Here is a 17,500-nt window from a genome sequence, read left to right on the forward strand (position 1 = left end):
ACTTTACTTATAACCGTAGGCTACATGATTGGAGAAGATCGCGCATTTTGTAACATTATAACAATGGATGGTCAGATATGCGATAGGGCAGTGAGGGTGATTCATTGTAACCATCGACTAGTAGGCCTAGCTCCGCAAAAGAAGTTTCTAGCAACTTAGAATATATGGATCTCGTTATGCATGTTCATGTTGATTCAGAGATAGACATAGACTACCGTGGGCTACTGTGCGTCAATATAACAGCATTTTATCATGTGGTGAATTAATGACTAACGTCAGTTTAACATGTCAGAACTTTTGATCGGCGTTTCAAGTGCATGCCGCGAATAGGCTAAATGAACTCGACTGACTGAATCCTTTATATTTCTTGGCTAAGTGCGAAGGGATTGACACTCGAACTGTGGCGTAAATGGTTGAGGCATCTTAATCATACGTCAGCGACCGGGGTTCAAAACTTACTCTACGAACCTCCGGAACCCATTAAGACAAGAGGCATTATTTTATTAAAAAGTTTTGCGATTTTTTTTATGATTGCGATGTCTGCTGAAAAGAAAAGTTAATATGTGAATTCGTGGTTCAGCGCACACACACACACACACACACACACACACACACACACACACACACATTTTTACATTTACATAATAGGGCTCGGGCACACGCCTTGCATTCTAGGAATATCGCCGCCATTTGGTAGCGCACTGAACGTAATATCCATTCATTCAGATGCACAAGACAAGAAGCAGAAATAGTAGCGATTTATTCTTTTCCTCTTGCGATCGTGGGTTGCACTGTTACACCCCACTACACAGCAACATACTACCAAGAAGGCAAAAACTAAGTAACAGGAACACACTAAAAGGCGGGAGTAAATCCATAGTAGCCTAATCCATAGTAAACTAAGGAGTGAAGCTGCCAATGTGGCTGTGCCCGCGAAGTTTTGATGTCATGATCCCGAGCCCTAGTGTCAGGAAGTGTCTGTCGAGAGAGAGGGGGGAGGGAGGCAATCGTCCAATGCCGCATACAGGTAGGCTATAATGTCTAGTGAACTGGTTAGACAAGTGTGGGGGAGGGGGAATGATCGCACAAGACAATTGCTCTTCATGAAATGGGTAGTCTCACAGACGTTTGTCGATGTTTAAACGTAGCCTACTACATCACTTGCGAAATCGGACTTGGCACATAGAATTATTAGGCTACTGGATTTAATATAGCATAGACTTTGTTCATCCTATATTAGCCTATATTAAAATGTAATGTGCTGCGGGGAAGCATTGGGGAAGTCAGTTTAAGTTGTCCTGTAACAATTTGCCTCTTATTATAAGAGTATGCAGCCACTACGCACATAATAGTCTAGGTTACGGGCGGATGCAAGCAACCCCATGCAAAAGAAGGCCTTAAGTTAACGGACTGAAGGCCTGTTTACATGTCAAACATGCATTAAATCTAAGAAACGAAAAACACAAATATCATGTATTGTGTCGTAAACAGTTAATGACTTCGTGGCCACTATGCGCAACTGCATCGCGCAGTGAGCTGAAGGATAGGAGGACCGACACTTATTAACACAAAGCTTTGTAAAGCACTAACAACCACCCCTCAAAGTTCATTGTCCATAAGTCCAAACAATAAGTATAAAAATCCGACAATCCAAAACGATAACGAGGTCTCCCAGAAACGAAAAACAAGTTTGTTGAGTAGCCTAGTCCTTCCAACAATCTCAGCTTTTGCGTTTGTTAGATAAAAGGCATTCTGTCCTGCTGTATTCCAATGAGAAAAAATCATCCACAAGGTAGGCTAAGGGTCACGGTAATGCAGCATGCAGGAATCTATATAGGCCTACGCACAAAACGAATGAATGGATTATATCGGCCAAAACGAATGAATGGGTTGGGAGAGTCGTCTGGCTGTGTCAGCAGACTGCAGTCGGTCTCGAGGGGTTAAATAGCGCACGTACTTGAATTTTAATCTGAAGAAGACCAAATCAAATCAAAAAAGAAGGATTTCAAGTGTGCGAACCTTTTTCCATTTTTTTTTATGATTTAGCTTACTCTTGTTCTGCACCTTGACCGGGGATGTGCACAAACTTTTTTACTACACTTGAATTTTAAACCAACTCTTCTCTAGCCTATATCCTATAAAAGAAGGATTTCAAGTGTGCGAACCTTTTTCCATTTTTTTTTTTATGATTTAGCCTACTCTTGTTCTGCACCTTGACCGGGGATGTGCACAAACTTTTTTACTACACTTGAATTTTAAACCAACTCTTCTCTAGCCTATATCCTATAGCCATACTTTAATAATCAGATGTTATGCTCATTTTTGTAGGCTACACCTCACCGGCAAGCACGCACGCAAATGCTGCTTTTGCACATCTACAATATTGGCCAGGCTATATAGAATAGGCTTTTAGGACTGTATTTTGCCTTCGTGCAACTTTAGTTGTGCTCAATCTAAATTATTGTCAGTAAGGATAGGTCATATTACCAAATGGCGAACCTCGAAAATTATTTAGGATATAGAGCCGTGTCCATTACGCATGCAGTTATTTTTTAGGCTATTGTTTTATTTGAGTGTTTTTGTCTACCATGGCAAACATAGTTGAAACGTTCGCTCTAAACTTAAGTATTTCCAATCGGCTTTCACAAAACCGATGAGGTCCAGATCTCAGTGGCCTCATAGCTGCCTACAGCCATGCATAGTAAGCCTAATGATAGCCTAATAGTTATGACATTAATAGCCTATTAATGACCTCATGTCGGAATGGCACGTTGTTTGAAAAAAAAAAAGTTAAATAGGCCTAGGCCTACCGCCGAGTGGGGATATGTCGGAATGAACAGCGGATACCAGCTGGGTTGTAAAACATTACTGTATTCGTTGATCTTATCGATGCAGTCCTTCACGTTGTGTGGCAGTGCTTGCTTGCCCTTCGATCCATCCCAGTTGGTGGTTTTGCACCTGTCCCTGAGTTATAGTCTATATGAGTAAGCGCTTATATGCTCTAACCGCATAATAAAAGAAGCACCTGCAGCAGTGCTTATGGCAAGGCTATTAACACCTGTCACTGAGCTATGGACAAGCAGTTATGCTCGAAAATTATCATAATAACAGACACACCTAATTGTATGTCTCTATGTTTAAACACATCAAATTAGGAAGCATTTCCGCCGCAACGTTTGCTTTCTTTTTCTGTCGGTCCGCGGTTGCTTGGTCAATTGCGCAGCAAATTATCAGATCACCGGACCTAATTTCACCCCATGTCTCGCGGACCAGCAGCAGTCTCCACGTTTCGCGGCCCATAGTTTGAGAAACGCTGCATTAAAGTGTCATTAGGTTGTAGGCTATATGTTTAGTGATTTCTTTGTGTGTTTTTCATTGTAGTGTGTGTGCATTGAGTAGTTCCTTAAAATACGGAACAAAGAGCGTCCCGTAGCCTATCTGTTCAATACGGAAGAAGACTAACTATTACTTATATATTTCTTATAACGAAACGCGAAGAAAAAATACGAGGACTGACCATCTCGTTTCTCCGCGTTTCCCCCAATACCATGGCGACAAAGAGAAATAAATATGATTTCACATTTAAGCTGATTGCTGACAAATTTGCCACACAATTCGGGAGAAGCAGCGGACAGGAGCGCCACCACAAGCAAGCACTTCTAGCCCAAATTAACATGGCAACGTTGCCTATGACTAAAGTGTCTAAGTAGGCTAGTCCTACTAATATTACATTTGATTGGTAGCATGTTTGTAGCGCGCCAGTTTACCCATCCCCTACATCAAAACAGCTTAGAATCAATCAAAGAATCAGCTGTGTCGGCGTTAGGCTGTAGGCGATTTTCTATAGCCTAACCATTTTCATTCATTTCAACAGTGGTTCATTGAAACGTTGTTTGAATAATTTCGCCAGTCATCACCTTCATTGTAATGATTAAATGAGATTAAGGAGTCGACTAGGCTATTGACGGATATGCGGTCTTCATCATTTTGAAATGCGGGATGAAACTTTCTGCCACCTGGTGGTTGTTTGGGTACATTGCCTTAGGCTCGAAAAAAATCGGCTTGACGGCCTGCGGGATCTCTTCGGGAGTCCCGCGGGAGAAGGTGCATTCTCAACCCGTACCCACTGTACTGGTAAATCCAGCCTCTGTGAGATAATAAAGGCCATACTTAGATAAAGCACATACTCACCACCGTTTGTGTAAAAAGTAAATAGATTAACACTATAGTATTACTATTTGAAAATACACGTTCAGTTATCCTGATATGTTATAATGTGGAAATGTCCACAATGGCATACAGTAAACTGTTCTAAATTTTAGTTCAGATGTTGATTAAGGTGTAGGGTTAGGATTGACACTGAACAAATTAAAGGCTAAATGTGTTACCAATATTATAGTACAACCAGATGACATCAAGCTAAAATTAATTTGAACTGGCTTTAGTTTGTCAGTCACAAAACTGTTATGTATTTCCCCTAGCCACATACTGTACACCTTCACCTTTACACGGAAATGATCATTTTCCCAGTCTTGGCTGCTGTACATGTAAACTGAAGCTAACAGAGATTATCAGGGAACTGAAGTTATCGGAGATTATTAGGAGTAACTGTATAGATGCTCTCAAATGTCCCCGCCTGAGAGCAGAATGCAGGTAAAGGCACATGGTGTAACAGAAGAACCACTTGTTTAGTATCAATTTACAGGTTACATACGACAGGGCAACGAGATGCCCCCTTCCACATGCACTTACACACACATGGTGCACAGGCATAGGCACAGGTATGTATGTATATGTACACATGCACACACACGCGCACACACACACACACACACACACACACACACACACACACACACAGAGAGAGAGAGAGAGAAAGCGAGAGAGATCATATACACAGATATACACACAAATGAATGTCAATATCCGCACACATGAACGTTTTTATAAAGGAAAAATAGACACAATACTTGATGTCTCTGCAAAACGGTTATTTGATTTAGCAAAAAACTTCTCACACGTCCTGTGATTGGCATATTTAACCAAAATATCGAGGAAAATGGAGATGACTGTCGATTAAGTGTTACTAATTGCTGTCGTCTAACATAACTGGACATTTTTAAGTGCTGCAAGCTTTACGCAGGCGATGATTAGATTTAACGTTAACATATATGCAAGATGAAACGTGACAGTGCGCTTCAAGTAATTGCCCACACCTTGTCTCCGTAGTCGTCTCTTTTTGAGGCCGAAGATTCGCACTTTAGAGAAGATGTCGACGAGGTTCCCGTTGCACAAGCCCTTGTTTTTACTGGGGCTTTTTCTTCGCCTGTGAGTCGGCGGACGGTGTAAGTGTTGCTCCCGAGCCTGTCTCTTCTGCCGGATCAAACCGCTGGCAATCGCCGCTGCCATGACGAAAAACACCAAAACCACAAAACGCGAAGCCCGTGCACCTCCTGGCACGAAGCGCAGACGACAAAACAACCGCTTTTGTTCCAAACCTGCCTAATGCCCCATCACTCCGGCTATAATGTCTCTTCGTCAATCAGCAACAAAATCCAAAAACACATTCTGAATATATTTTAGGATGCACGCTTTCAAAAATGTTTCTAACAACCGTCCACATAACCTGCGCTGCTTTCGGCAAATGTCAGAGATCTCCAGAGGAACACATGTTTTGCATAACATATGCTTTGCGAAGTGACATTTCAGAAGTCCATTCATACCTTACCATGCTGTTTAGTTACAGTAAAGTAGGTGACATTTGACGAATTACAACCATAAGACCGCTACATTCCTATGAAATAAGAAATATCCGTTAGCATTTTATTTTTCTCTCCACTTGTCGCCGGCTCCTGTGTCGTTTACGCTGTGGGCAGCCTATGCTCTGGACAACAACTTCAAGCCACGCGCATTAGAGTCAGACGCTCGAGCAGCCTGAGAGATTTTTACGGTATTGTTCCCCGTGAAGGACGCGAGACGGTCTCCCGGGTGTGGCTTTGTGCTGGCAAGATCCTCACTCACAGATTCACCAAGTTCCGTGCGCAATCGGCGACACTTTCCCAGATGCGGTAAGGCAAGCCTACAATTGGTGTTGTCCAATAACAGTCAGACAAACAATGCACACCTTTACAGGCGCAACAAGTCATTTAGCCTACGGCAACCATCCATGCTTTTTTTCGGTTTCCACTTCAAAAACTTCGACTGCTACGTGAAGAAAATCGAGTGTTTGCGCAACTGCCTCAAAAAACACCCACAGACGTAGGTGTATCCTCCGATATGAATTAAAAAGCGTACACATCCCAGCTGTTAAGGCGGTAAACATCAGAGTGCCGACTTTAGTATATGACGTCCTCGTGCGCGTAAGACATAGGCCATGTAAAAACTTAGGATACTCGCAGGAGGAGCTTACCGAGCGAATTGAGCTGATTTTGAGACCCAGCGCGAGTAAGGGAACGGATTGCAGCTTTTAGTGACAATTTTTAGCTACGTCGCAAATGAATAATCCAATCTTAGTCCGATTTGTACAGAGTAGCCTAAATAACAACACTTTATCCTGGAGGTCTGTGCTGCAAGACATACGAAAAATTATTTTGGGGAAGATAGGATTGGATAACATCGAAGACGACAACAGAACTCGTATACTGTAGGTGTCATGACAATGTTCAAAGAAACGAGTAAAAAATATTCTGACGTTATCGCCACAGTATTTGACGGATCAAAGGAGTAAGAGCGAGCTGCCTTAAGGAGAAATTGAACGGGTATTAAAAGTCAAGCATTTTGACAAGACGTTTTACAATGTTTGAAACAAGAACAAAATGTTGAATTTAAGACACGCCAGGCCTACTAAAAGGTAAGATGAAAATGTAGGAAGGGACAACAGCGATAAAAGTATGCTCTTTCAGGACCACGGAGAGCACCCATTTTAGGGACTCTGATCAACCCTAGATCAAGGCATTTCCCATTCTTATCGTTCCGTTACCCACGTTTACATACACATGTGTCACGTATGAAAGCCCAGTCACATCGTTTTAACGTATACAAACAATTTCACATTTAATTTATAGGTAGGCCAATAATAATTTAATGTTAACGTCTGCTATGATAATACTTTATAGTATAGTAGTATTACTATTATATTGAGACTCAAGAGAGCCATCTACCGGTTTGTCCTGCAACACCCACAACTCTCTCTCTCTCTCTCTCTCTCTCTCTCTCTCTCTCTCTCTCTCTCTCTCTCTCTCTCTCACACACACACACACACACACACACACACACACACACGCACACACACACGCACACACACTTTAATACTACTCCCTTGTCATGCAGAGGTGAGGACATATTTTTAGTACAAGCATATGGTCGTGTTTCGTCTGAGGCCACCAGGGGTTATCACTCATATTATCTTGAGGATTATCTTGAGAGCTTGTAGTCTGCTCTTTTCTGTGGGCCCACTGTCTCTGGACGAATGTGTTGATTCTTACAAATCTTACCGTCTTTTCCTAAAAGTGCACCCAGAGATTTCGAGGGTTACTGAAGACTTAGTTCAGTTAATCCAGCAGCATGCTATCTAAGTGTGGCACAGTCTATTAAAATTGAACAAACACAATAACATAATTTTAGCTGACGATCTCATTAGGTCGTCAGTGGACTTCAGCACCATGGACAGCGTGCAGCCAAAAGAACCTTAATTTGGGTTGCAGGGATCATGTGGTTTGCAAAGAAAAAAAAGATGGCGCACATAACAAATTAAAATGAAAACAAATAAACACACACACACACACACACACACACACACACACACACCACAATGTCAACACACATCTCATAAACTTCACATGTAGTAATAATGATTAATGTAACAATTTCTATGCATTTCTAATAATGAATATCAATTATTTACGACAACTGACTGTAAAGTGCATTGTAAAGACAAAGGCAAGTAAATGCAAGTGTGGGTAAGGGTAAGCAAATAAGTATGTTCCCTTGCAGTCCACAAGAGGGCAATGGAGAGCTGAATAGTTGTTGCGTTTCACAAATTTAGTGTGTGGGCTAAATCAAGAGAGCCATTTCCACACTACACAACCTGATCAATAGGAATCTGTCTATCTGAACAGTGTCATAGTCAGAATAATATTTGAGAAGAGTAAAGTCTGGTAACGCACAAGCTTTTGTGTTAATGCCACAGTGTAAAAACATGAGATGACATGTAGACTAAATTCCTCTCTATGGGCTAAACAGATATATGACATTATTTTCCTTTTCAATAACAATGCTCCAACATAATTTTACTTGGGCTCTATGAACTCGAATACAAAACATCTTGATACTAATGATGATACACACTCAGTATCAGTCATGTGAAGTGGTCACAGGCTATATCACAGACATGTGTACAGTATATGCTGACAAACACTACAGCCCTGCAGCTTTGTTGCTGAAAACTATTAACTGTTTTTATCACACATGAAAACACTAAATTAGTTCAAAGTTCAAACCCTTCAGCTAACGATGGAGATTGCACTTGTTGTGTCTATGCATCCATTCCAATACAAAGACAACAAGGAGGATTGTTTATCTATAATGGGAAGAGGGGCAGACAAAACAACTGTCTCCCACTCCAGCTCCTCCATGTGGACAGCTCTAGGACTGCTACACCAGTATGGGTGAAGAATGCTGTGCACAAACTCACTCAACTTTAGACCACACGGCTTTATATTTTTTGCCTGGAGTGCATTAGTTTAGTCATTTTTTTTTCTTTCTCTTTTGGAGGCCTCTCTATGATTGCCTGGACTAATCAAAACTCATACATGAAGTGAATAGTCTGGGGACTCATGATTGGGATTCCTTTCCAACACTTGCATCGTGACGGGCACTAACTTTGAAATGATTTGTCCAGCCTTCAATCACATTGATCAGAGATTCCTAAACATCACTTCCTACTTCGCCTAAACTTCACAAACTGACAAGAAACAGCATCAACAGTCAGGACACAATGCATGTTGGTCTACCTTTGTTGTAAATACATTTCTGCATTTTTTCAGCTTTATCTTTTGACGTTTGCAGGGACTGTTTATCATGATAAGTTTATGTTTTGTCTTCCCCTCTCGTCGCTGATTGGCCTGACATTTTTATGATCAGAGGGAAACGTTAGTGAATTATCATGTCCTCGACTAGAATATCCCTGGAAGGAGATCTAGAATGGGCGGGTCCAGGCTTTGTCTAAGCAACCTGCACTTTAACAGGAACTGAGCATTTTCCTGACCTGGAGTAGGGCTGGGCGATATGGACCAAAACAGATATCCCAATATTTTGGGGCTGATTGGCAATATACGATACCGATATTTTAAACAGAAAGAGCAAAGTGTTTTGTATTCACTCTTCGCAACTACACAGCCAGTTTTAATTAGACTGTTTTCAGACTGCTCTAGAGCTGTGCAAAAAAGTGCAAACAATAACATATACCAATACCAAGACATATACAGTACCAATACCAAGACGTACAGCTGTTGTGATAGAGCTGTGCAGATAACAAAAGACCCTGACTGACAACACAGGGCTACATTGTACTGCACAATGCAATATTTTGGATTCACACAACACAGTTTTTTTGTAATGGTCTGATAGGGTCTAAATTAGACCACATTTATGATGGCCTAGACATGAGTGACTTGCTATCTATAACAATGAAATAGTTTTAAACAATTAGTAAGTGAATTACTTAAACACCATAACTGAGTCACTCACCAATAGCTAAATGAGGCGTATGTCCAAACCACTGCATCCTTTGGCACTCGTTGAGCTCCACTGCTGGGTGTTGCGCATAACCCAGTGGTTCTCAACCTTTTTTGGCAGGTGACCCCATTTTGATGTCACAAAACGTTGGTGACCCCAATCATTCTCAACATCTCTGTGGTAACACAGTCGAGAGTGGTACTTCGATTTTCCCCAAATGTCCTAACAAGCTCATTCGTTTGGTTATCTTGGCATGTATGATTGTTTTGCTACTTTGTTTGGAACATTGATTAAGCATGATTACGTCAATAAAGCATCTCATGCAGGCTGGGTAAGTTTCAATTTGAATATAGCCAGATTGTAATGAAGGATCCTATTACATGGATTTTCAAAATATTTTTTGTATTTCTTGTATGTATATTTTAACGTAATGTACAGGTCAATTGTAATATACAGGCGACCCCATTGGAATTTCAGACGACCTCAAGGTTGGGAAACAATGACATAACCCCTAATAGGTTCGCATGTAGGCTACGGCTTGTCTACATAGGCAGCCGAAGTCACGTCATTCTACTTCCGGCCCATGATGGGACCTATCTTTCGAAAAAATATGAACAGGAGTCAATGGAGAGATAACTATATTTTTTGGGTCCCTTTGAAATTGTGCCATGAATTTTACATATGATAAGATATTTTTTCACGTCAAGAAAGTACTGTTGTTTGATAGACTGAAAAAGTTATGTTGTGGGAAAAAAAGTATGTTTTGTGTGAATCCGCTCTGTGGAACGATACGTACAGTACGTAACCAATGTAGTGAAATGACACGACTAGCTTTTATGCTAGTTAACAGTTACATCTTTCTGCCACCCAGTCACTTTAGAGTAGTTTGTCTACAGTCTATGGACCAGTCTAATACACCTTACCTCTCCATTAAGGTCTGTTGTGGGTTAGTCACCTATCTCCACACGTGATCTATTTTTGCCCTTTTGACATGTATGTGTCACTTAATATTAATGTCTATACAAACTAAGACAGCAGATTCCTAAAGGAGCACCCCATACGTATATTTAAATTAGCCACATAACCAACCAAAAGTGGCATTGCACAGTGACTCGAAGAGTGTTGTAAGGCTGCGTGTAGCCTACAAAACCGCTTGGAGCTCCAGTGGAATTTTGATTTCACAACGAGTCTAACCGTTGATGTGTCGAGTGATTGGACGGAAATTGGGCACCTACCAGCCCAGCACAAAACTCCGAGCGCGGTAAACAAACTCTGACTCAGTGTCCGCCATGTTTGAAAGTTTCTAGTGCTGTGAGGGAGGGGCATGGTTGAGCAACGGCAGAAAACTGCGGCTGTCTGAATGCTCTAAACACAGAAGAGCGGCTTTGATAAAATGGTCCATTATTTTAAATATTATATCGGACCCGGTATGACAATATTGTCTCATCTACATATCAATTTCAAAAATATACTGGTCGTAGTCGTAATATCGATATATCGCCCAGCCCTAACCTGGAGGCCTTGCCTGTTTTTCTTTGGTGGCCATCATTAACACAAAACATTTTTTATTGTTCACAAGCCATATGTGAGTTTACATTTCGAGAAGCATTCCTCTGGCATTTGTTCATTTGAGTCGGGACGCTATGTTAATAATAATGATCAGCACTTCTAGTAAGATGAAACAGAGAGGGATGCGGTGTAGACAGCAAGAGGAGAGGGCAATTACATAACGAATCCATTTCCATGCTGTCAATAAGGTTTCATAGTATGGATCCTGAGCACTGCCCCCTGACTGTTTCCAAACAGCAACCCGGAGCGTTCACATGTGTGTACGGCTCAACACGTGAAACACACACACACACACACACACACACACAGACAGAATAAGTTGGGACACACACATACATGCACAGACTAACACACACACACACACACACACACACACACACAAACACACACAGAGACAGAGACAGAGAGAGAGGGAGAGAGAGAGAGAGAGACACACACACACACACACACACACACACACACACACACACTGGTTTGAGGTCCAGTTTGCCATCAGGCTTTGTGAGCTGCTAGTTAAGAGATGAGAGTAGAAAATAGCATGGGCAGACCACCAGTATGTGATGTGACAACAATTGTTCGGCAGGTTAGCACATTGTTTGGACAAGTGGCCAGGAAATTGCCTTGTTCAGGCTGGATCTTAACAAGACTAGACTTAAGGGAAAACTCACATCTCTGTTTCTCGAGGTCACTGAGTACTATTGGTACATAAAAAAAAAAAACGTTAGACTAGGTAGCACCGTTTTTTGTACTGACGATAAGCTACTGAGTGACTTTGAGAAAAAGAGATCAATGTGAAAAAGCCCATTATCCCATTATTGCTGGAATATTCCTTTAACCAGGCTAGACTTATGGGTGTGAGCCTCTGCCTCTGGATTCTCTCCCTCCACTCTCCAAATGTAGTCACTCTGATAAACAATTCACTAGAAAAAAATACTTAGAATTTACAACAACTTCAATTCTATTTGTATTTTAAATGTGTCCATCTAAAAACACCCATTCTTCTCAGTTGTGTAGCTCAGAAACTCTTCACTCGCCACAGGCCACAGGCCTATATCAAAATAAACTGAACAGAATCAGATGTGTAATACAGCATGTGTATAATGGGTTTATCTGTACAGTTAAGAGTTCTCAAGTCATAACACCCCAAAATAATTTGTTTCTTTTCCATACCAATGATTCAAAAGCTGGTCAAAGCATGGACAGACCATCTGTGCCTTGGGGTACATGACATCTGCACATGGGCAAGTGTGTAAGAGCATAAGGCACCATATTCATCAAATGGTTCAGTGACAATGATTAATAATGAATAAAATACGTATTTTAGTCCATATATTGTTTTAAATTGTTTTGCCAAAGAACATCCCACCATCATGCTTCTGATAAAAATATGAAAAATATATTTCTCCTGGCATGCTTTCTATGTTTTGATACATGCATTATACTGTATATATATTATACATATATACACTGTGTGTATATATATATATATATATATAGAGAGAGAGAGAGAGAGAGTGAGAGAGTGAGAGATAAACAATCATAAGACACACTATGTTGCTAGGCCCTGATGATGTTCTATGACTTGTCCTTCCCCTGCTAAGAACTTGGTGTATTCCTGAACCCTGACTTGAATCTAGAACCACATGTTTGCTCTGTCACCAAAAATGCTTTTTACCCTCTACATTGCAAAACACTTTTTCATTTCCTGTGTAGATACTGAGAAACTGGTTCCCACTTTCATTACCAGCGTTATACATCAAATGACTGTTTATGGGATGGGTTGACATGGCCCCTTGAGACTATACAAAACATATAAAAAAATGTGTTTACGTTTCACCAATATTCCCTCCTACCTGCCTAAACCTATGCTTTGCTGCGCGGCAGTCATAATAAGAGATTTATGTATTTGAGCCCAAATCACACCAGTTTGTAAGTCCTTTCGTCGGTTGCCATTTAGTTTAGAATTGATTATAAGATTATTTTATTGGTTTTCAAATCACTCAACGGTCTAGCACCCCAATACTTGTCAGACATGCTTTTACCATCCACTCCCTCGAGAGCACTCAAGCCACCCAGTAGTGTTTTTTAATCATTCCAGAGGTGAGAACAAAAGACATGGTGGGGCAGCTTTTAGTGTTCATGGTCCCCACTACTGGAATGGCAAGTACGTAAATCCTGAATGTATCTTTCCCCTAACCATTTATCTTTTTCATACATTTCACCATGTTTTTATTCATGTACCCTTTTATTTATTTGACCCTTTTTAAATATATACTGTATATAGTTGGTCTGATTTGTGTTGAGCTCAATGAGAATGAAACCAGCTAATAGGCTAAACTGAAATAAAACCATGCCAATCTCCCAGTATGGTGAAGGGTATGTGATGATGTGGGGCTATTTTAATTTCCAAAGGCCAAGGGAACTTTATCAGGGTGCATAGTGTCCTGGATCCAGGAAATAACTGGCATTTAAAATAAATAAATAAATAAATTCTGCCTGCCACATAGGGTTAACATAGGGGTTAGTTGATGTCCTTAAAGGTTGGATATTTCCTCATTTTTTATTTAAGGCATTAAGATCAATTTCCAAAAGATGATTATATATTCCTCTTTATAGTCAACTTTAGCATGTGTTTCAATACTTCTGGAGGGCACTGTGTACAGTACCGGATTGATTGATTTATCTCTATCTGAATATATTGTTGCCTTTCATCACAAAACAGGCGATAGAAAATCCTGATCAGGTCATCTGTGCAGACTACAGATCGTTGGCAGAGGCACCTGACCTCCAGGGTTTTCACTCCCATAGATGCAGGTAGTAGGCTACTGTGGATGGTCATAACTTTGCCTGTCACAACTTTGTTTGTCATTTCTCTGGAATGCCTGTTGAGTTGTGACTGACAGAACAAGCAATGACTGTCCCTAGTGAATACATGAGCATCTAGGCCCAGGGTAATGCTGTAATGTACTATAACTGTCTCATGGATATGTGAATATCAAGCCCAGGATAATAGAAGCGTACTATGAAATCAAGTATTGAATCCACTTGAATTGAAACAGAACACTGAATTTGTAAAATTGGCCCACAGATTTGTGTTTTGGTAACGCTATTTATACACTACTTTATGGTACACATGTAGCCTCCACTTCCCCATTAATGTGTAAACCTCACTTCCGAACCGCGTCATGGCACCAAGGCCTTGTGTTGATTGGTGAACTCTTAAGGCAACAGGAAGGAAGTTTACACAACGTTGGGGTTGTCATTTTACTCAACTTGTCCTCCTTTTAAGAGTCTGGTTGGTGGTCACCCTATTTTGGTTACGGTGTAGTAGCACATATGTAGCCTCTACTTCCCCCTTTACACACAAATTACACTTATTATTCAGAATAATTATTTCATGATTTATTGTATAAGAGCCTTTCATTAGGATACTAGATCGTTAGGGTTATAATACACAGTGTCCCACCTTGAACTTTTCAATACGCTTAATATTAGAGTACAGTTTTACATTGTGTTTGCTAAAAACTGAAATCAGCTAATGATTTATTGTTTTCGATTTTTTTAAATTCTCAAAGAAATAAATATAATAATATAATATAATAACATAATAATAATAATATATAATAATAAAATATATTGTTCTTTAAAAACCCATTTCAGTTGGGCTCTACTTACAATGCATGGTTAGATCTGATTGTTCTGATCGGATATCTGTTTTGTTTTTTTTACCTTGTCTTGACAGTGTCAGCAGTCAAATGTAGGCCTACAGTGTGAATCACCATATCATACTGTATGCGACAGAGAAAAATGCACAGTGTGAGTCATCATATGTGACTGGAAAAATGCAGTGTCTGCCCGTTTTAGGTGGGACTTGTAACAGTAAATTGTAACACAATCAGGCACCATTACTGGACTTCTTCGACAATGCTTCGATAGCCGACTTTTCAAAAAGTTGGTTGTGCTCAAAGGCAGGTTTATGCAGTTCATCAGCTAAAACATTTTTCTGTCACATACTGCAAACATCACCTCCCCATCCCCTAGCTGCCTGTGCCCTGAGTACACTGTGGAAATGTGGTCTCTGTGGACAGTGCAGGCTCTAACAACGGCAAAGAAAACAACTTGGTCTAGCCTGGACCATAAAAACATACTGTTCCAGCCAGTCACCGACGAGATGTGTGTTTAGGAGAGTTTCTATTGCACAGAAGGAAGGAGGAGGGAGTAGCGAACTGTTCTGTTTGAACTTCTGGCAAGTTTTGTGCAAAGAAATGGACAGATTGAGACAAATATAACCATCTACACATTTAATGCATCTTGAGAAAAAAGATGCCAATTAAAAAGCATGATTATCACGCATAGCATGACCTGTGACCTAATCATGTGCTGTCTACTCTGCATAGTACTCAGTTAGTAAGTTATCAAGTCCTTATTTATATAGCGCTATTTCTGTGAACAAAGTGCAATCCAGAACACTCCACATATTAAGACATACAAAAAATAAATGAACAAAATAATATTGTTATACAAAATAAGAATAATAAATATAAGAAATGTCCATGGGGCAAAGGTGATTTTGGTGAGCCGCGCACAGCATTGTGTCATTGACCAAACTAACCCAATAGCCCTTCTGGCCGTCTTCATACTGGAGTGTGAGTTAGTCAGTCTCTGAGGGATGGCGAGGCAAAGGGAATGCTTGACTAGTGCATCAGTTATCCACTTCCAGGCCAATGGAGGGTGAGAAGAGCTTTCCCATTACAATCATGCAAATAAAATGTGTATTAAGACTTGATACATCTCCCTTTAATAATGCAGGACGTTACACTCACCAGGGGAGTGCTTCCTATCTATCATTATAGTGTTGGTGGGAGGAGAGGGAGAGGGAGAGGAGAAGGTGAGGAACAGCAGCCATGCTTTAAAGACTCAAAGAGAGAGATTCATTTGTTTGGAACCATTCAAGAGAAAAGGTGAGCGAGAGAGAGACAGAGAGAGAGAGAAAGAGAAAGGGAAGACAGGGTGGATAGAGGGAAGAGAGGTGATGCTGTAGTGAATGATAGAGAGACAATCATTTTGGAGGCATTCAAGAGAGAAGGTGAAATAGAGAGAGGAGCTAGAGAGAAGGGAGGGGGGATTCTGTAATGACTGATAGAGGGAGATTCATTTGGAACCATTCAACATGAGAGAGAGAAAGAGAGGATATCAAGGAGAAAGAGAGAGAGAGAGAGAGTAAATGTGTGAGTGAGAGTGTGAATAAGAGAGAGGAGGGGGTGGGGGGCAAAAGAGGCAGAAACAGAGACAGTGAAATAAAAGAGAGAATAAGTGAGAGAATGGGGAAAGGGAAGAAAGAGAAGGAGAGCATGTCAGAGAAAAGGAGGGGTGGAAGCAGAGCGAGAGAGAGAGAGAGGCGTGACAGGCTGCAGATAGAGCGGGAGAAACACGATGGAAAAAACAAAATGAAAAAAGGATAAGTAGCTGTGCATGACTGATGAATGAAGAGGAGAGAGTCGCTGTATCATGTCGGAGTCGATGGCAACACCAGCAACTAGGTCATGAGAGAGAGAGAGAGAGAGCGAGAGAGAAAGAGAGGAAGAGAGAGAGAAAGAGCTTTACAGAGGATGAGGGGGGAGTGGTAGAGAAAAGTGCAGGCAGGGAGGATGGGTATGAAGGAAAAGAAACATAGAGGAAGAAGAGAGAGAGAGAAAGAGAGAGAGAGAGAGAAGGGAGGGGAATTAGACTGAAAATAGCAGGCAGTGCTGGTGATGCTGGTGCTTTGAAGAGCACCCCCTGCAGGCGATGTGGGGAACAGCAGAAGGCTGGGCTCTCTGCGCCAGGCCGTGACGTGGCTCCATGGAGATGCAGCTTCAGAATTCAAATCAGCCAACGGCTGTCTACACGCGGCAGCAAGCGTTGCTCACACACTAGTACATTAAATCATGCTAAAAATATGAATGCAGACCAACCTCAAACAATGAAACAGTATTTTATAAACAGATAGATAGATAGATAGATATATACATTAATATAGAAATAGATGTGTGTGTGTGTGTGTGTGTGTGTGTGTGTGTGTGCGTGTGTGTGTGCGTGTGCGTGTGCGTGTGTGGAGGGTCTGATTGGTCAGTCAATTCCATCCACCTGCATGTCATTTCCAGCCAATCTCTTCAGATTTGGCTGCATGGGGAACTCTCTCACACATACACACAAA

At 41.0% G+C, this 17,500-nt stretch overlaps 1 protein-coding gene across 2 annotated transcripts in view; it reads right to left on the reverse strand.

Annotated features, from left to right (window-relative positions):
• The window catches only part of LOC134071111 (fibroblast growth factor 14), a 74,271-nt gene that overhangs the window by 24,255 nt on the left and 32,516 nt on the right, over positions 1 to 17,500 (reverse strand). Inside the window, exon 1 of one of the 2 annotated variants that reach the window (XM_062527704.1) lies at positions 5,217 to 5,409. The exons of the other annotated variant lie outside the window; for it this stretch is intronic. Within the exon in view, the coding sequence (XP_062383688.1) occupies positions 5,217 to 5,409 (193 nt within the window). Of the gene's footprint in view, positions 1 to 5,216; positions 5,410 to 17,500 lie in introns of those variants that run through there. 2 annotated transcript variants of the gene reach the window in all.

Source organism: Sardina pilchardus, chromosome 23 (assembly GCF_963854185.1).
Source record: "Sardina pilchardus chromosome 23, fSarPil1.1, whole genome shotgun sequence".
Taxonomy (NCBI): Eukaryota; Metazoa; Chordata; class Actinopteri; order Clupeiformes; family Clupeidae; genus Sardina; species Sardina pilchardus.